Source organism: Amborella trichopoda, chromosome 5 (assembly GCF_054954075.1).
Source record: "Amborella trichopoda isolate Santa Cruz 75 chromosome 5, AtrichopodaSantaCruz75HAP2 v2.0, whole genome shotgun sequence".
Lineage (NCBI taxonomy): Eukaryota > Viridiplantae > Streptophyta > Magnoliopsida > Amborellales > Amborellaceae > Amborella > Amborella trichopoda.
The window spans coordinates 42,336,652-42,357,099 of record NC_142340.1 but is presented as its reverse complement, the minus strand read 5'-3'; the positions used below and the strand labels follow the sequence as shown (position 1 = coordinate 42,357,099).

Here is a 20,448-nt window from a genome sequence, read left to right as displayed (position 1 = left end):
TATTCCTTTAAATATAAACAATCACTGGCACCAGGTCCATACCACATCCCCACTCCATCGAGCAGATAAATCAAGGGCTTCCCCCTGCAAACCACTGAATTTTGGACGAATAACTGATAAGATTCCATGGCCTTTGCGTTTTTGAAAATTCAGTTGGAGCTCTGCCTGAGATAAGAATGGCAATTTACACTTAACGACCATAAGAATAAGAAATCTTAAGACATCGTATAAATAAAAAACTAAGCATTATGCAACTGAGATTTTGCTCAAAATCTAACTTCATGAAGAGCTACACCCAAACCTTCTGTATAGAACCACGGAGAGAACCAAGCTCCAACTCATCAAGTGGTAAATGTCGTATCTATAAACAAATGTAAATGTTAATCAAACAAGCTAATTAAAAAGGGGCATGAAAAGAAATAGATAGCATGCTTGAGTGGGAACATTAACATTCAAGTTGATAATAAGTAGATCATTAATAAGAGAGATAATAAAAGTAAACCTCCAGGCTCGCGGACTTTTGAGGCACATAACAAACATTAGCTCGAAGTTGCCCCTTTTGAAGGGAAGCCGAAATGATTCTTCCCTTCTGCAGATTCTCTTGTTTAGTAGGCTGTAAAGGACCAATTATCTCAACCGTAAAATTTTCATCCGGCCTGCCAGTGACATCCAGCTGCAAAGGTACCAATCAAGAAAACAAGAATCAAGTTGCATGGCGATAGACAAACCCAGCACTTCTGTGAAATATATAATTTTTTAGGACATAGAAAAAAGCCAACCACAATTGTATCGATCGTGGATAAAGTGACTATGAATGGCACCAGTTACACCTCAGTAGGCAAATGGGTGAAGAAAAAAAGAGCACATGTTCAAGAGCTAATGAAGTCACCAATTTATCACAAAATAACATGCTCGCGATGTGTCTATGCAACAAAGAGCATGAAAGTATGGACCACATGATGGCATATTAAAATTAAACCAACAGTTGCATTCACATTTTATAAGCCATATGGCAAAAGACCAGTTTGACGAAGTATAAGCTCACAAATAAATGCATAACATCATTAAAGAAAATGGACAAAAAAGTACATACAAGACCACCAAGAGATGTAAAATATTCTGTAATACAAAGCGACTGTTTGTAAGACTAGAAGAAAATGTTCTATGATAAACTACCTTCATGCTCTCATGAGATACTTTTAGCGATCCAACTAACTGGGGAGCCAACATCAGTTGATTGAGTCGAATGCCTGATAATGAAATCTCTCCAATAAGACCTGATGCCCATTGTCTCGGTAACTTCTCAAGGTTTGATGCATTTTCATCACCAAGAATAGTTTGGGACACTTCTCCATGAAACTTTACCCTTCCCGTAGCTTTTAGATGCATAGGCCTTGGTGAATCAAAAGGGTCGGGAGAGACCAAATTAAAAAACTCAAACCCACGCATCCGCAAATCAAGTTCAACTCCTTCAATAACAGAAGTGATGGTGCTTCCCATGTTGGAAACATTGTTCTTTAATAGGTAGTCATCAGGATAGGCTGTTCGAACTTTCATTATCAAATCAAAAGCAGGTGACGAAGAACTAATGGCGATGCATTCATGAGAGAGAATGATATCCCCACGTGCTTCATTGAAAGATTCTTCTGCATCGGGTGCAGCCCATTTAATGTCCAATCGCCTGCATTATGAACCCACTGATATAGTGAGAAATTAAGGAAAAATACAAAGAATAAAAATATATACATACATAAGAAAATCAGAGCCTAATGTACCAAGTATCATTTAGGTACTATCCTACTATTAACAATAATAAATTAGTTCAATAGCCAACGGGCACTTGTGAACACCACATAAATTATACATCAGGTCTTGCTAAATAACACAGGTTATTTTTCAATCCAGATAATCTTACGGTTTCAAGAGAGATCCGGAAAGCTTGGTTTCTCCATTTATATATCCAAGTTTAAGGGGCATTAGCTTTATTTCGGCTGGCATATACCGGTCTAGCACCTTGTCAAAGTTCAATTTTCCGGATAAGTCAACATCAAATGCAGAATCATCCATCTCACCCTGTTCGAACCCAAAAGCAATTGTAAGATCCTAACTTAGAATTCTTGCAAAGAAACAGAAAAAATCGAATGAGCACACAAGAAACAAATTAAGATTGGAAGAATAAAATTGTATGATATTTCTCCAAAACAAACAGAGGACTAATCATGTCACAGAATAATGCTTTAACTCAGCAAATATGGCACAGTCATTAAGGACAGTGAGTAAAACATATATATATATATATATATATATATGGAAAACTCTTCCCAACTCCTATAAGTGAAAATGAACAGTGATTTCGCCTACCCTCATCACCATCCAAACGTCATCGTACGGTCACAGGTGTCTGGTAGTGTTTTAATTTTCATTTTTTTTTCTACAAATCCAAATTACTTGAAATTTGGAACGTGTGTACATCTTAGTGAGGCGCACCTAATAAAAATATGAAAAAAATAATTGGTAAAATATAAATTAACCAAAATACCCCCAAAAATTTACGGGGGTATTTTGGTCAATTTATATTTTACGAATTATTTTTTCATATTTTTATTAAGTGCGCCTCACTAAGATGTACATACGCTCCAAATTTCAGATCATTTCAATTAGTAAAAAAAAATTGAAAATTGAAACACTACCGGACAACTGTGACCTTGCGATGAAGTTTGGACGGTGATGAGAGTAGGCGAAATCACTGTTCATTTGCGCCTATAGACGTTTTGTAGTATCTTCCTATATATATATATATATATATCATAAAAAGTATAAGGAAAACATCATTGCAGAAACTGATACACGCAGAGAATAGGAAATACAAAATCAGATTACAGCATACACATAAGACTAAAAACAGGGCGAAGTACATCAAATAGCCTATCAGAGGATTAATATCATCCTTCATCAATATCAGTGTAAAACCTGCTTTTCTATATCATGCACACGAACCAAATATGGTAATTGTCTTGTGAATTTCATTGACATTTTAAAGTTACATGTGTGGCCCATAGGATGCTTAGGCATTTTATTCCATTTGATGCAAAACCTTAAAAAAATGAGGGCACAAGGCATTCTCATACAGATCCAAAAGTCTCAGTAGTAGTAACAGAACTATTTTGGGACCTAGGACATTGAAACTCTCAGCAATGGACCATTCCATAGATGTCAAATAAGAATCTTGAAGCAAGAGAACAACATTTCACCATGTCTGAGAAAAGAAATGGTGAATTTGTCTACAGATCTCATCCATAAACAAGATTGCCTTTCATACATGGATTCAAATTGATATAAGAGGTTAATTTCATGAATTTCCATCATATTATTATTTTTCCACATCAAGGCATCTTCAACTCAAATTTAAAGCACACAAAACCATCGCTAAACACATTCACATGGATCAAGTGCTAAAAAGAAAAAGTCCATTGACCGTAGCAGGTACATGATTCTACAACTTCATTAGAACAAGCATACCGGCAAGTTTTGTGATAAGACTATGAATTGTACAACACAAGAACATTTGTCTCCAAATACAAATTTAAATAGTTCAAAATAAAGGCTGTCTTTATACAAATGCCTTCTGCAAACACACCAGAATAAACCAAATTCTTGGTACCTCAGGACAGATCCATGCATTTCCAGCCCCACGAATTTCACCGCCATCCAAAAGGCTCACTCTAATACCATACAAGTCAGCAATCTGAAAACAAATCAATAAAGCAACATACGAAAAACAAAGGATAATAAATAAGTGAAATTCAAATTTCTTATTTAAAATTTTTTAATATTTCACAGTACAAAAAGACTAAGCTTACACTACTATCAGTGCTGTAAGTAAAGTTAGCAGAAACATAGGAAAATGGAATTCGGTCCATTGCTGCAACAGCCCCAGTATCCTTGTTCCTCAGAACAGCTTCAGATGCAGATGACACAGGATAGTTCATTATTGAATGTGCAGTCCTCCTTGAAATCATTCCACTTCCTACAAACACAGGTGCATCTAGAGGACCTTGACAGTTGAATACAGCTGAAACTGAACCTGCCAACTATAATCAAACAAAAAGAAAATATAATTATGTCTACCTAGGTAAACCAAGCTAAATTTACATCTATATGCAGACTGTAGATTCAACAAGAGAAATCACTCCAAGTGTTTCAAACTATTAGCTCAAGATACATTTCACAGATAGGGGGAAAAAAAAACACCAGAGTTACAGAGCACAAGAACCTCAGGGAGAATAAGAAACCAACACAACCCTTCACATCATAATTGGGGAAAACCATATGGAAGTTTTTAATGGATAATATATGCACGCGCACGTGCGTGTGCGCATGCACGCACACACACACAGTGGGAGATCTAATCTTAAAACAATAAGCTATTTTTTGGATAAGTGACAAAATTTTATGGAAGGTTATAGTTTCAAAGTTACAAGAAAGGAGCTGGAGAGCCACTGTGGTGGCATGAAGTCCTGTACTCTTATGCCATGTCTAACAAACAACATATTAAACAGCTTATCTTCCAAACAAATCGACAAAAGAGGAACATTAATAGACAATGACGAGTTTATAAAGTACATATGTTTCTTTTAAAAAATGAACAAAACCCAAAGGAAAAAGTTTATATAAGCTTGCAACCTTAAAATGTAGAATTACAGATGCACCTCAAAAATCCATCGAAAAAGGTTCTTTTAATGTTGAAACATCCTCTAAGTGATCATCTCGACATCGAGATGTATGAATATGACAAAAAAACAGTTTTTGAGTCTCAGAAATAGCGCATCTTGCAACACATTATCTAGACCATCCATTTTCGAGATTTTCATATGATTATAGATCTACTTGATTTTAACCATTTTTGGAGTTTAAAATTTTATAATTGGAGATGAAAATAAATTTTAAGATAATCCTAAGAAATTTATACACCAAAATTACATGTTATGATAAAATTTGGAGGTGCGCCTTAATTGGATTGTTTAAGGTTGCAACCTTATAGAAACCACACCCAAACCCCAAAAGATCCTTAATTTCCATTTAAGATCCTACAATCTGTGGATTTGGCATCCCTTCTTAGCTTCATAACAAGATTTGAGTGGAATACGTGATGAAACATTAGTACGTCATAACCACCAAGTAAAATATAAATGGTTCTTTCAGCTGCACCATTTTGTTGTAGTGTACTTTCAGAGAGATATTTTTGAAATTTATTAGGCATTTACTTCCTTTTAAAGAAAAGTGTGGGACTTGATCCCACAACCCAAGAGTTGGACAAAGAGATTCAATTCCAAAAGAGATGTTTCCGGTATAACTAGGCAAAGAAAGAATCTCAGAACTATGCTCTCCGAAAAACATGTATTTATCAAGAAGAAACTCAAATAAAGCTATACCAAAAAAAAAAAAGAGCGAGAGAGAGAGAGAGAGACCTTTTAGAAGAACAACACTGCCCCTTTCCAAAGAGAAGGAATTCTAATTGATGTGGAGCACTACCTACAGGATCACTTTCAATTGAGGGAGCTAGAAAAGTTTCAATTTCTTTAGATCTTAGAGAAATGATGAAAATACAAAGGAAAGCAAGTACATCTTATGATGGTCCTTATCACAGCTCTTATGTTACGAAATAACATTAATTATTGGCTAAAAGCGAAGTATCACAGGAATAATGAACGGTCCTGCAAATTCATTGCACAAGAAAAATTAATATCATCAAATATCATACCGGGAAAATAAATGGCTTCATTTTGAAAGTCTTCATTAGAGCATTCACTTCAACACATGGGACCTGCAAAAAAGCACATTAAAGAGCACATAATTTCCCATATAGAAAATCTTAGGGGCCTGTTTGGGTTGCAAAGAAACCAATGAGAGCGTGACTTCATACACAGGGCCCCATTCTAAGCAACATATGGTGCAGGATGATAGCTAAAGGATGTTGGCCCTGCTTGTATGGGAAAACCCCCACTGACTAGCAGTGGATGCAAACCTACCAAAATGAGTTTTGCCTCCATTACTAACAAGGCAGTTTGGTGCCTAACTATCGACAATATACACATAGGCCCTTAAGAAAGAAAATTAGCTAAACAAAGATACCAAATGAGAGGAAATTTCAGAGATTGTTAATATCCTTAAGCATGTGTCTAGCTCCTACAAAAGGAATACATTTGGACTCCATATCATGACATGCCTTGAGATCTCAGTCCTGCATTACCTGAGGCCTCCAAACGCTGAAGTGATTGAAAAGCCCAGATGAAAATCTCCAGTTTATTTTATTTGAGAACAAATTTAAGTTGTTTATATTACAAGGAACACTCAATCTAAACAATTTATAAGGATCATCATTTTCATCATAGTTCTTTCAAATGCAAAAATCATGACTAAGGCACAATGACAGAGGATTAAGCATCCAAGACTTGATTTATCAGGGGACACCATTCCTCAATAAGAATTATCGACAAACAAGGCCTGGCCAAAGGTTTTCCAAATAGGTGTAGGAAATCAAGCAGGTGCTTAATATGGTACTTCGAAAACCTAATGATAAAGTAGGCCATATATTTGCTATAGGTAATGGGGGAGCATGGTATTAAAGATTTTATCTCCATCAGAACAATGATAATTATTTCCCCAAAAAAAGGTGAAAAATATAGAGCTTTGGGAGAAGCATCTCAATTAAAAAATGCTTATGGGTAACAAAGACAAAAATACTATAGGAAACTTAATATCATTATAAGAAACTTATGAAAGTGCAATGGAAGTTGAAAGCACAAGAAGTAACACTGATCGATAATACACAGTTACCATGTATGTTGATTAGTAGACCTTAACTCAACTGAGAGGGTTGGGAGGATTTACATGGTTCTGGGCACTGTAACAATTTTTCACGTACCCTACAAAAAGCACTTGACGAACAATTCAAAAAGGTGAGCTCAAGAACATCTATTCATATATCTAACATGAACCCAAATACATCTATTCATCACAACAATACACAGGTGATGGTACACCATATTTTTTCCATCGCGACATTCCTAGGGTCAAGAGAATGTCTGCAAAAAAAGAGGCCTAAGTCGATACAACTAACACCAAAAATGGAGTTAAGAAAAATTGTACAATGTTAGCCTATAGGGTAAGCAGACTTGTACAATGTTTGCCTATAGGTTAATGCAATGTTTCAGAAATCGACTCTGGCCAAGTACTTGCCACAGGCCCGAGGTAAGATACTTGGGCAAGTCCAAGTGGACTTGCCTAAGACAAGCCCCATATCTTATAGGCACAAGAAAAACAAGAAAAAATGGAGAAAACTGCTGAAAAAATAAGACAAATCAAGATTAATATAGAAGATGAAAATTTTCCCAAAAAAAGATTCGTCAGCCCCAAAAAATATGGGGTATGGAAAGTACTGTTTTCTCATAAAAAATAAAAGCGAAACTTTTTTTTGCGTAGTTCTGGTTCAGCGGGGATGGAGTCCCCTACCCATGACAGGAATGGAACTCAAGACTACCCTGATCATCAAGCCTTGAGCCCATTCCTAAAATAAATAAATAAAAAGTGATCTTCCAAGCCAAAAAATCTCATTTTCCAGCCATTAATCAAACAAACCAGTATGGGGTTATGGGATTCAGTCATGATCAAATTGAACCTAGTTTCAAAAGATTTGGGTAAAAATAAGGGAGAAATCGATGGAATGGCAAATAGATTAGGGTTCGTTCTGAAAAACTGTTTTCTCACAAGAACTGAGATTTTCTAGACTAGATCTCTCGATATCTAGACTTTGATCGAACAAATAAGAATAAGGATCTTGTGGAGGGCTGAATCAAGAACAAATCGCGCCAGGTTTACTTTGAATGAAAAACGAAAGAGAAATCCATGCATAGACTAACTAGTTAACAAAAACCGCTATTTTTCACCAATAACTTGATGAATAAATCCCTAAATCACAAGTTCTGGTCCTAATCGATTGAAGATAGATTGATTTAGATGAAGAAAAGGGAATGTTATATGCCTAGTAGTAAAAACTTTTGATCAAATTCTATCAAAACTTTTGATAAAAATCACTTGTAGTGTACACCTACCTATGTACACTAGACTCGTCCCATACTCACCTCGCCCATAGGCCAAGACCGAGTAACGCAGTCGAGTCCATGTGGACTCGGCTGAGTCCCGAAATACCGAGCTAACATAGTCATTCTTCATATACGTACATATATACATACATACACACACATATATAGACATATATATATATATATATATATATATATATATATATATATATATATATATATATATATATATATATATGTATGTATATGTGTGTGTGTGTGTATATATGAGTTATTCTAGGCAAGACACTAATGGTGATCTAACAATTTCCCACTCCAAAGTTTTTTTACCACAAAATACCCTTACAAATTTAAAAATAACATTAATACTTGAAATTTTAAAAAGGGCTTATTTGTTAGTTCAAATTACTTCTCAAATTTGACAAAAATTCAGAAAGTCAAAAGAATCTCACCAAATTTGAAATTGACTTGTACAGGTATGTTGAAATAACAAAAATACCCTTCTTTATGAACTAGTTATAGCCAAAGGTCATTTTGGGACATATAACAGCATTTTATGGTAAAAAGTTTCTGAGTAGAAAATTATAAGTTCGTTATTAGTATAAGGAATCCTAGAATAACCTCTATATATATATATATATATATATATATATATATATATATATATATATATATATATATATATAGGGAGTGGATTCCATACGCTCATGGGCTGACTGCTACAGTAAACACCTATAGCCAAAATTGAATTTGAACCGATCTGACAGTCACGATCTCATTTCATATTTTAATACTAATTTTTTTTCTACAAATCCAAATCACTTGAAATTTGGAGCATTCATTCTTCTCATCAAGGCGCAGCTAATAAAAATATAAAAAAATAATTCGTAAAATATAAATTGACCAAAATACCCCTGAAACGTTTTGGAGGTATTTTGGTTAATTTATATTTTACGAATTTTATTTATTTATTTTTATTAGATTCTATTATTTTTGAAGAATAGATGCCCCAAATTTCAAGTGATTTGGATTTGTAGAAAAAAAATGAAAATTCAAATACAAAATGAGATCGTGACCGTCAGATCGGCCCAGATTCAATCTGGACCATGGGCGTTTACTGTAGCAGTCAGCCCATGGGCTGACAGGATCTTTTCCCATATATATATATATATATATATATATATATATATATATATATATATATATATAGAGAGAGAGAGAGAGAGAGAGAGAGCCTCAATATGAATCATGATTAATTGATGACCCTGGGCAGGATTCAATTATAACATAGGTCCCTTTTTCTTTTTTTGAGGAAATCATATCTTTGATGTCTTTTTGCTTTATATTGGCAGTATTGGCAAGTAAACAGCACAACATTGCTTCATATACTAATGATATTTATCAGCCACATTGACAACTTATAAGCACTGCACAGAGCCTGGGCAGGATTCAATTATAACATAGGTCCCTTTTTCTTTTTTTGAGGAAATCATATCTTTGATGTCTTTTTGCTTTATATTGGCAGTATTGGCAAGTAAACAGCACAACATTGCTTTCATATACTAATGATATTTATCAGCCACATTGACAACTTATAAGCACTGCACAGAGCCTGTTCAATTTTCAGTAGTCGAGGAAAGGACCTGACACATGAGATGAAATTCTCCATCATCAGGGTTTATACCAAAATCTCCAGATGCTTCAAGAGATACATCACCATACTGACCACTTGCATTGTGCAAGAATATTCTTTGTCCACGGAAACATAAACTAGCGGTTACTTCCTGCACAAGGGTACAACAGCAAATGACAATATAGTCCAACCAGCCACTTAAGGCCCCTCAAGAGATACATAAAATAAATAAAATATTTGGTCCAAACAGTTCATTAATAACTCGAATTCCACCCTCGGTAATTTGACTGGACTAATGGATGCTATATTTCAAACTGCAGAACCGTTCACCTAAAAATTTTAAATAGTCTGGGCATGTAATAAACTTAAAACATAGACTATAAATGCCCTAAAGATGTTAGATGCGCAAAAAAGAAGCATGCATTCTGCATGAGAAAAGATATCTGCATTTAGGGGGCTGTACTTGGTGATTGAAAAGAAAACCATTGTCATTCCAAATGATAAGCAGAGATGGTTCATTAACCATAGATAACTTTAATCACCAAACAATTATTAAAAACACGTTGTTTAGCAATCACCCAAATTGATTAGGAATTGTCGGATAAGGGAAGTACAGTAAGGAAAGCACAGAAGGCATTATCCGACAAGTACAGTAAGGAAAGCACAGAAGGCTGGGATGGTAAGTGAAGGGGAGAAAAAAATATAAGGACCCGGAAGACTATTAGAGGCATACAAGAAGATGAAAGAGAAGTTTAAGCTTTGTTGTCCGTAATGGAAGAAGGCATGTTGAATCGACAGATGGTGTTGGATGTCTCTTAATTTCACTTTTCAAGGATGTCATAAGATGGAAGAATGTTACTCCAAACAAAAACAAAAAAAACCACTCAGATACTTCCTCTCAAATGTTCTAACCCAAGGACAGTCGACCACCATGGCAAATCACCAAATCCATTTCCCTGAACAATGCCTCAATCATCAATCACAATTTCCTACTGACCAATCTGCCACTAGCCTTAGGTCGAGATGGAACCATTTCACCAAGTGATACTTATGATTATACTGTATGTCTTTCAAAACATTACAAAACAACCCCCAAAACTCTTTTACCAAGAGTAACCGCGCTTGTGACCAATGAAAAATTAAATCCTGGTCTCTATAAATCAGCAGGTCAATATTCTTCAAGATTCAAATAACCTCAAACCCAATTATTTAGATAATTTCCAAGAGATCAATTCCTCCTCTATCTTTTAGCAAAATCTTTGAGCTTCAGAAGTTGGTGTTAGTAGAATTTTTATTCATGCTACACTCCCAAAAGCAACAATGTATCATGCGACCAGAATATGGAAAACAGAAACAGTACATATCTTTCTCCATAAGGTCGGTAAAAATAGAATGTTCTCGACAATCATTTTGAGTTCCTTCTGCACCGAATGCAATCATAAAATTCCATTGGTCAAGGTTTCAATAAGCTAATATATGGGTATTCAAGAAGTTAATAGGCAGAGGAAAATCATGAATGGCTTCCCAATGGTTTGTTACAGAGATGTACAAAATTTGTATTAGATGCGAACAAGTATAGGATAATCAATAGTCATGTACAAAGGATATGCAATCAAAGATATGAAACTTCAAAATATCTGAGAACCAGATATGCATTTTGCACATACTGAGAAAGACGAGGTAGCATCCAGTATCTGAAACTCTAATCCATTCACATCAAGTTGCCCATGAACATTGGGAAAATTCTCGCCTTTTGACATGCATATGTGCACCTGCAAAAAATTGATGAACATTGAATATAAGAGGAAAAGGAAATGCTTATACAAAAGAGGAAAGATAATTACAGGTCACCATCGTTAGAATCAAGACCTGACTGATATTCGATAAATAAGCATTCATAATTATTACTCATAAGTTAAAACTTGGCCAAGTCGACTGGGACTCGGCAAGTTACTCCGACTTGGCACCTTGCTGAGTAGAGCCCTGGGTAAAAACTCAGGCGTATAAAGAAAATATTTAAAATTATATTTTTTACTACACCAATGTATAAAAATAACTATATATAATTTTGATTTTTTGACGATGATTTGTGAGTTTTTCTAATCACGTGCTCGATTTTTCTATTTCCACTTCCTTTGGAATGTTCTGAATTTTTCCAGCTATAAATAATATTTTTCAAATTCCATATTTTATGTATTTTTTTTCATCAATTTTAGACTTTTAATGTTGTTTATAGTCTAATTAGCTTTTTACTATTTTTTACAATTAATAACTTTTTTGTATTTTTTTTCCAATTTTTTAGCCCCTTTTGGGCATCTACATTACTTAGGCAAGTCCACTCGGACTCGCTGAGTTACTCAGCTCGGGCAGGAGCTGTCCTGAGCCCTAGCTGATTTTCTGCACACTGTTCCAAACGTAAAGCCCACTGCACCAAGTCCACATGGAAGCAAGTGCAAAGACTTCTCGCTCCAAACATCATACCAGAACCTAATTTTGCCATCATTCATCCACCATAAAACCGATCATTGATCTGAAAACAAACCCCACTGCACCAATACCCTTCACAATCCAGGGGTATAGCCAACCTATGTAAAGTTTTAGCAACGCAATTGCCCTACCTATCCACTCTTTGATATCCCAGCTTAAAAACTTACAAACTACCACGTGTAACAATGAAGTGGCAATGCCGCTTACTTGGAAGTGCATTTCTCACCATTATCTATTGGCCTCAAATATACACTTGGACAGACACATCCTCATTTAGACGGGTATAAGCAATCAACACCGTGCAATGTACAAGCACATGATGAGAGCATGATGGTTATCTATTTGAAAATAAGATACCTAGCATAAAGAGTTTAATTTTTAGAAGGAATTTTTAAAAATTATAAATTTTCAAAAGAAACTGCTTATGAAAGTACTTTATGTCTTAACTAATATGGTCATTAAGAAGGAGCATTCATCAAGGAAATCCCAGTATTTTAAACAAGGGTATCATCAAATTCAAAATAGCATACAAAGGAGTCATATTTTTAGGGAATTGACTTATTTGAGAAAATTCATGGCAGGAACAAGATCTTGCATGCACACGCATTTTAAACTTGCATCCAGTGATATAGTATACATGTACAAATGAAGTACAAAAGTACAATAAATGACTAAAATAACAAGACTAGCCTTATTCTACAACAACTCTTCTTCTTTTTGAGAATTCAACAATTCTTATTTTCCAAGTCTGTTATAATCCAACAACATGAAATCCCGTTATGGACATAGAAGGCCAATGATGAAAATCTGGCAGGGGTTGAAGGAATGAAGGATTTGGAGGCCAGGACCTGAATGGAAGTGTTTGAGCATCTCGTCATCAGTATCAGCCATTATCCATTAAAACCTCCTTTCATTTTTATTACAATATCAGAATCTATTTTCCAAGTCTGTTATAATCCAACAACATGAAATCCCGTTATGGACATAGAAGACCAACGATGAAAATCTGGCAGGGGTTGAAGGAATGAAGGATTTGGAGGCAAGGACCTGAATGGAAGTGTTTGAACATCTCGTCATCAGCCATTATCCATTATAACCTCCTTTCAGTTTTATCACGATATTAGAATAAAACAATTAATTACGGATGAAAATATAGAGCATAGCAATTAAAAAGTAAAACAGAAATGAAGTTATCACTGAATAATCATTATTCATGCTTCATGCTTCATTAGTAGTTAGAACTTTATGATGCCTGAGAACTAGTTAGTTTATTTTTTATCTTTTGATTCGTGTGCCTTGGAACTGACAAGAACAACAAAAAGGCAGAGAAGATCAATGAAATGATATTTAATATAGCACATAGAAGCGAAAGTCTAGAAATCACCTCACCACTAGCTCTTCCCTTCGACCATGTAATTGGAATTTCCAAAATCCTTTCAAAGAGCTGGAGAAGCAAAGAGCCAACATTACAGGAGACAAGTCAGAACACATACATAAAATGCACAAAGTAAACAATTTTATACAAACGAAAATGCTAAGCAATATGCTTTAAAATGCTTGATCTACCTTAGGAAGCAAGATATGAACGCTTTACCGGAACATGGAGATTTGCAATCTTTAGATTGGCATGCCAATTTTGCTCAATGCTGTCAACAAACACATCTGCCAAAAGCCACCCACCTTCACTAAGAGACAAACCAGTCCTCCACTCCTTACAGCAACCACTCAACTGCACGTGGGCACGCCCATAATGCTTTTGAAATTTTACATGCCCTTGGACATTTTCCATTTCTCTAGCAAGGAGTTAATGAACACATACATATCAAGAACATTCGATAAAAGAAATGGTATCTGCGATAATCAGAACAAACATCTTTCCTCAACTTTTCCAGCATAGTAATAGGATTTGCATTAAGAACAGTGCTTTTCTCAAGCAAGACAAGTTCTTGTATTGCCAATTTGAAGGAATGCAAACACTTTCAAGTGTGACAATCGTCATATGAGAACCATATCCATTTGAAATAAAGTTGACATACAACCATACAGCATAGTAAACCTTTCATGCAACTAGATGTCTAGAACTTCCAAAGAAAAGTAATATTTAGATTGAAACCATGTTACATTATAAGAAAATTATCAGTGGAATATATGCTTAAGATTTTTCAAGAGTTAAACACCAAAAGCTTGAATTTGGCTCCCCAACATTTAAGAGATGGTAAGAGTCTACCATTTGGAGCCTTTTTTCTTTTTCTTTTTTTTTCTTTTTTTTTCTTTTTTCTTTTTTTTTTAACTAGTTAGTTACCATGTGGAACAAGTTGAACACGTAATGTAACATTTTGGTGTTCATTGAAAATTAAAACAGAAAAAGATCCCAAGCAAAGTACATACCTAGGTTCCTGATCACCATATCCTAAAAGCATCAGTGTTCCCCCAGTGAAGTACACAGAATCTAAAGCGACAGGGAGCCTATTATGAATACCTCCCATATATCCTTCATCTAAACCATCAGCAAACTCAGTGGCAAGCTGTTCAGTATTAATCTTCAAAAATGTTCTGCTCTTTTCAATGCAGTTAGCCAAATAATGATCAACCCATGATGTAGTGGCTCTGGACCAAAACCCCAACTGAAACTTCTGGCTTAAATAAGAAATGCTCATTGTCTGGCTTGTTTTTGTAGGCGACTCTAACGTCACAGGAGCTGCTTTGGATTTCATGGCAGCATCAGATCGAGATCTTTCTGCAAGAGTCTCTTTCGCTGATCTATCGACACTGTTAGTGCTAGATTTATCACTGTTTAGATTAGTATTAACCCCACTTACAAACTTTTCACGTTTTTTATCAAGTGGTAAGCCATTCCTAGACTTATCTGATCGACCAAGAGATCGAATAGCCATAAAAAATGGCTCATATATAGGAACCCTTCGAAATGTCTCACTGCAAATAAATTTGTCCATATCAATTGGCTGATTTTGAACTACATCAGGTTCAGAACTGGTTGTAGCTGGTCTTGGTAACTCAAATTTCTCAATCATATTGTTCGAGTCCAAATCAGGAGTTACAGATGACTTTTGTTCAATATCTGTAACCCCTGTTCCAGATGCATTTGAATTATCTGAGCCATCAGAATAAGAAACACTAGAACGAAACCCCCCTGTTCCAGATGCATTTGAATTATCTGAGCCATCAGAATAAGAAACACTAGAATGAATCCCCTCTTCAGTGGCTGTTTCACTGTTGCCCGCACTAGACTTCCCACTAGCCATTCTTTGAAAGTAGGCACGAGCAGCTGCTGCACTTCTATCAAGGTTTCTCCTTTGCACTACCAAATTCTCCAAAGAAACACATTTCTTCCTAGCCTTTTTCCTGAACCTGCGTCTAATAGAATCAGGCATCACACTTGAACGCCTCAGCCCTTCGGGTGAATATTTAATCCCAAAAGATTTCTCCAAGTCCAAATGTTTTAATCCATACCTATAATCAAAAGATCCATCTTCCATGCACTGATGATCCTTTGTACCCATTCGCCCGGCTACCTTATAGAATGAAACCGGATCCCAAGCTTGTCCTCCATAACTAAATTTACCATTCAAATTATTGTCAGTATCAGGACACAAAACCATGGAATCATCTGGTTGTGACAAAACATAACCTAATTCTGCCGCTTTTTTTGCAGCCAAAACCCTCTCTTGCGCCCACTTAGCTGCTGCTTCTTCCCTAGAAATCCTTCTAACTTTTGTTCGATAATCCAATCCTTCTTCATCTGATCGATGCCTTTGAAACCCATTTTCAGAGGGGGCTGGAATACCTAGCCATGAAAAGTCCTCTTTCTGTGAAATTAAAATATTAGGTCTGGATAGGATAGCATCAACGACAAACTTTCCCTTTCTAAGACTCGCGAAGGGGTGAATTCGAAGCTTTATGGATGGCATCTCCCCGCACGAGAATTCATCACTATGAGGCCCAACTGAACATGAGTGTAAGCTCACACTCAAGGGAGACACAAGTTTAACTTTACCAAGATTAACCTCCCGTTGAAGATAATCGCTCAGCGTCAAAGAAACAGATGGTAAGAGTCTTGCTTCAATGTAGGCACGAGCCCTAGTTTGAGCATACCACACCATTATTGCCATGGCAGAAATTACAGTGGCAAAAACTGAGCACCGGAAGAAGAGCAATCCCTCTTTCCATATTGGAAAGAAAGACATGATTACATTTCTCGACCTACCAAAAGGATCCCTAAAGCAATCCAATCGAAACTGGTTTTTTAGTGGTGAACTCAATGGCGCTAACCCTTCACCAAATCTAGACATCGTCCTGTGAAAAAAAACCCTCCGAAACCCAATTCTACCATATCTCTCTCTGGATTCGGAGACAACCGGTGCCCCTATCGAAAAAACCTTAGTTCTCTGGTTTCTCTGGAACCTGTAAGCAGAACAGCCATTTTCGCCAGAGTTTGGAGAACTTCGAAGAGGAAACCCAATAATTGAGCTCTGCAAATGCCCTATGCTCATCATACAATTGAGAACCACCGAATCGCGAATTACAGGGGACTAAGGTTTGAAGCTCAGTCCCCTGCATGAATTCAAACTGAAAGAACCAATCCCCTTATGGAAACAGAAACCCTAGCTTCAGAACACTGAACAAGCACAAAACCGTCGGTTTAGGGCAAAAAAACCCCTAGGTTTAGAGCAAAACCATGGAAGCAGATAGCCATTTCTCTAGGGAAAAAGACGAATCGAGTTCCGGAACAACACAATGAATTATGCTATGGAAAAAGTAAGCTCGAATTTGAACAGAGTGTGGAGAGTAGATTAATGGGAAAACCCTAGAAGACGGGTTCCTCTGAACTCGAACAAGAAAAAGGAGGGAAATGGTGAAAAAGAGATTCCAAACTTGTGGGATGCAAAAATGATGAGAGAGAAAATCAATGAGCAAATTACCACCATTTTTTATTTTCTTTTATTGTGTTTTTTTTTTTATGCTAGGGCGACACACGTGTCCTGCGAGAAGATTAAGGGGCCCACGATGACCTGGGCGCGTTACATACTGTAGTTTTGTGAATCAGTTATCAAAAGAGTGTTCTCTTTGTTTTTCACGGTGATTGATCGACCCAGCTATAAGAAGTTAAGATAACTTATCGACTTCTCATATTAAAATAGCTAGATTCGAGTCGAAATCGCCAAGATTTGGATTCGGTGGTACCGTTTTGGAACTCCAAAATTGCCTCGATTTTCCTCTTCAAATTTTTTTTCTAAGTCTCTCTTGATTCAACTCATGAGCTGACCAAGCTTGTATTGAGATAACAGAAATTCCATTTTGTCATTCATTGTTTTAGTAATAATAGTAATAATTTTATAGGACCCTCCCCCACCTATGTTCCCAAATGATCACCATTAAAGTTTGTATGAATCTTTAGAAAAGTTATCACATGGGTGTGGGATTTGACTTTTTTATAAATCCATACCAAATTGAATGATGATCCTTTGGTGTCCTACACACATGGGTGGAGAGGGTCTTATGGGATCATTTATCTTATTGTTTTTGTAATTCTTTTTTTGGCCATTTCTTCTCAAGAATTGCCTCTATCGATTGGGTGAACATGATAATAATTGAACTTGAGATGTAAGTTTGCTATATGTCACATACTATCTACTGAAGTCCAAGCCCAATTTCTAATTCAATACCTTATTTTGACCTTGAAATTACTACATGTGAATCTTATAAAAACAAGTAAATATTAACTTAGGACTAATGAGAATGAAACTTTAGACATGGCACTTCTGCCTCGAATATGTTATCTATCTATATATAAGAAATTACAGATCTCTCTCATGCCATTCCCCGATCCGTACATCTCCCTGTCTCTCGAGCATGGGTGTATTTGGTACATGTATATATTTATGGAAAAGTATATAACTAGACATAAAAATGTCACAATCACTATTGACTATTAGATGTAAAATTAGAAGGAAGGGGATATGTGGTTCATTAGGCAGAAAACTCAAAATAAAAATTCTTAAATAGTATACCATATTCAAAATGTCGAATTTCACATCTAGTGGTTAAGGATGATTGTGACCTCCTCGTACTAAAAATGAATGATCCCGTACTAAAAGTGAATGATTATGTAGCATACAATCCCTATATTTTGTCTTTTTTAACTACTTGTCCAATAAAAAGAAAAAAGGCTAGCTACATGATTTTGTGCTCTCACATAAGCATATTGTCCATTTATTCTCTCGGATAAAACATATTCACAAGTATCTTTAGGATTTCAAATTTTACCGATGTAACGTATTCAATCTAAAAACTAACATAAAAAAGAACACAGAAAACTGAATATCACATTTATGTGCTTGGAACAAATAATAACCTAAGGTTGTACATGTCCAATTTTTGGAGGGAAGATCTATGTTGAGAAACTCAAAATCTTAAAAAATATAAATAAATAAATTAAAAATGATTTATTGATTCTTAGGTAGATCCCAAAATTTAAGATTGAAAAGAAAAACCCTCCCAAATACGTCATTTGTGAGTGGGACTAAATATACAAAATGCTCCTCCTACATGATAGTATACGCACTAAATAGAATATCCTGTCACCCTCTCAATGGGTGCGTGTGGCCACATGTGTTTGTTTTTGCACGTGTGTATTTTTTATTAAGTGTTCGTTAGACGTTGTGCATGCCTCTCTTCTATCGACGGTCAAGATTCACGCATTGAGTACATCTCTAAATCAATGCCGTAGAAACGCAACAAACGTAACCCATAAACATACCTCTCTTTTACAGGTTAATTACAACCTAACAAACTTGGCTTAACTATCTTTAAAGTATGATTCATATGATCATGGTAACAGTATGATCATAATGGTTTTCACCTGTATTGTTTTGACTATGAAGTATGGGTCCCACCAAATATCCCAAGAATTCACTTATAGGTCCCACCACTAATCCATCACCATCCATTATAATAATTTGGACACGGTTTCTATGCGGCCAGCCCTCGTATTGTAGAGGTACAGGCTTGGCAATAAATATATTTTTTAAATATATTTCGATCCTACTTTTAGATAATATATAATCTTTAATATGGAGATCATGAATATGAGAAAAGAAAAAAGAAAAAGAAAAAAAAAACTATAAATAATAATTACATTAAGAAAACATTTGGAATGTTTAGTTACACTCATTTTGAAATTTAAGAGATAAGAATGATTGTGACATCCATGTACAAAAAATAATTAGTTTATTTATAGACAATATCATAAAACAAACTTATTGAGAAGTGGGTATTACACTTGTTTAATTAAAGGATGTAAAGTATGGGCCGGTCCAATGTTAGTAACCAATTTTATTTAATGATTTTGAATTCGAATGCGGCACATTTTTGGAGAATTAGACTGGTATACTCAAAAACAATGTTTTGGGGTGATCTAATATTTTTAATATAGAGTTGCTCCAAAAATAGGTTGATCCGATCTTTGAGAAATTGGACTGCCCTAGGAAAAAAATAAATAAATAAATAATGTAATTTCGGTACATATCACTTGCCCAAATGTAATATTCCATTTAAACAATTCTATTTATGTTAGGTTTATTTTTTAAAAGGGATGGTTCGATAAAGTTACAACCTTTCGGATTAAGAGCAAAATTGAAACAAAATAGGACATCCACAAAATTACAAAAGTTAGGGACCAAAGATGTAATTTTGGTACATATCACTGGCCCAATGTAATTTCCTACATAACGATTCCATTTATCTAAATTTATTTTTTAAAAGGAATGGTTTGAATAAGGTTACAACCTTAAATAATCAAAATAAGGTGCACCTCCAGATGTTATCATAACATGTAATGTTTGTGTCAAAAATTTTTAGGATGACTTGAGAATCTATTTTTATCTCTAATTATAAAAATTAAAATATAAAAATAATTTAGATCAATTCTTGAAAATAGATAGTCTAGATAATCTATTGCGAGATGCATTATTCTCAAAACTCGAAATCTTTTTCTTTTTCATATCTATACACCTTGATATCGAGATGATCAATTAGGAGATTTTCCATCTTCAAAACAATACTTTTCGATGGATTTTTGAAGCGCACCTTGATTCTACTGCTTAAAGTTGGAACCATATATAAATGTTTTCCCTTTTTTAAAAAATCTAGTCCATTGAGTACAACAGACCTCTCTTGGCAAATCCAATTCTATAACACGAATTTAAA

General features: G+C 35.3%; 1 protein-coding gene across 7 annotated transcripts in view; it reads right to left on the bottom strand.

Annotated features, from left to right (window-relative positions):
• Positions 1 to 17,162, bottom strand: part of EMB2410 (embryo defective 2410) — a 38,111-nt gene extending 20,949 nt beyond the window's left edge. Inside the window, exons 1-13 of one of the 7 annotated variants that reach the window (XR_016056346.1) lie at positions 14,611 to 17,162; positions 13,817 to 14,015; positions 13,607 to 13,666; positions 11,403 to 11,507; positions 9,746 to 9,886; positions 5,762 to 5,824; positions 3,861 to 4,091; positions 3,662 to 3,745; positions 1,916 to 2,073; positions 1,177 to 1,681; positions 503 to 673; positions 302 to 361; positions 43 to 161 (exon numbers count right to left, since the gene is read on the bottom strand). Coding sequence is in view for 4 of the 7 variants with exons in the window: in XM_006844330.4 (XP_006844393.1) it covers positions 43 to 165; positions 302 to 361; positions 503 to 673; positions 1,177 to 1,681; positions 1,916 to 2,073; positions 3,662 to 3,745; positions 3,861 to 4,091; positions 5,762 to 5,824; positions 9,746 to 9,886; positions 11,403 to 11,507; positions 13,607 to 13,666; positions 13,817 to 14,015; positions 14,611 to 16,736 (4,026 nt within the window). In the remaining 3 variants the exon portion in view is untranslated. Of the gene's footprint in view, positions 1 to 42; positions 166 to 301; positions 362 to 502; positions 674 to 1,176; positions 1,682 to 1,915; positions 2,074 to 3,661; positions 3,746 to 3,860; positions 4,092 to 5,761; positions 5,825 to 9,745; positions 9,887 to 11,402; positions 11,508 to 13,606; positions 13,667 to 13,788; positions 14,016 to 14,610 lie in introns of those variants that run through there. The other 6 variants (XM_006844330.4, XM_088867994.1, XM_088867995.1 and 3 more) reach the window with 6 other exon arrangements.
• Positions 17,163 to 20,448: the final 3,286 nt, after the last annotated feature.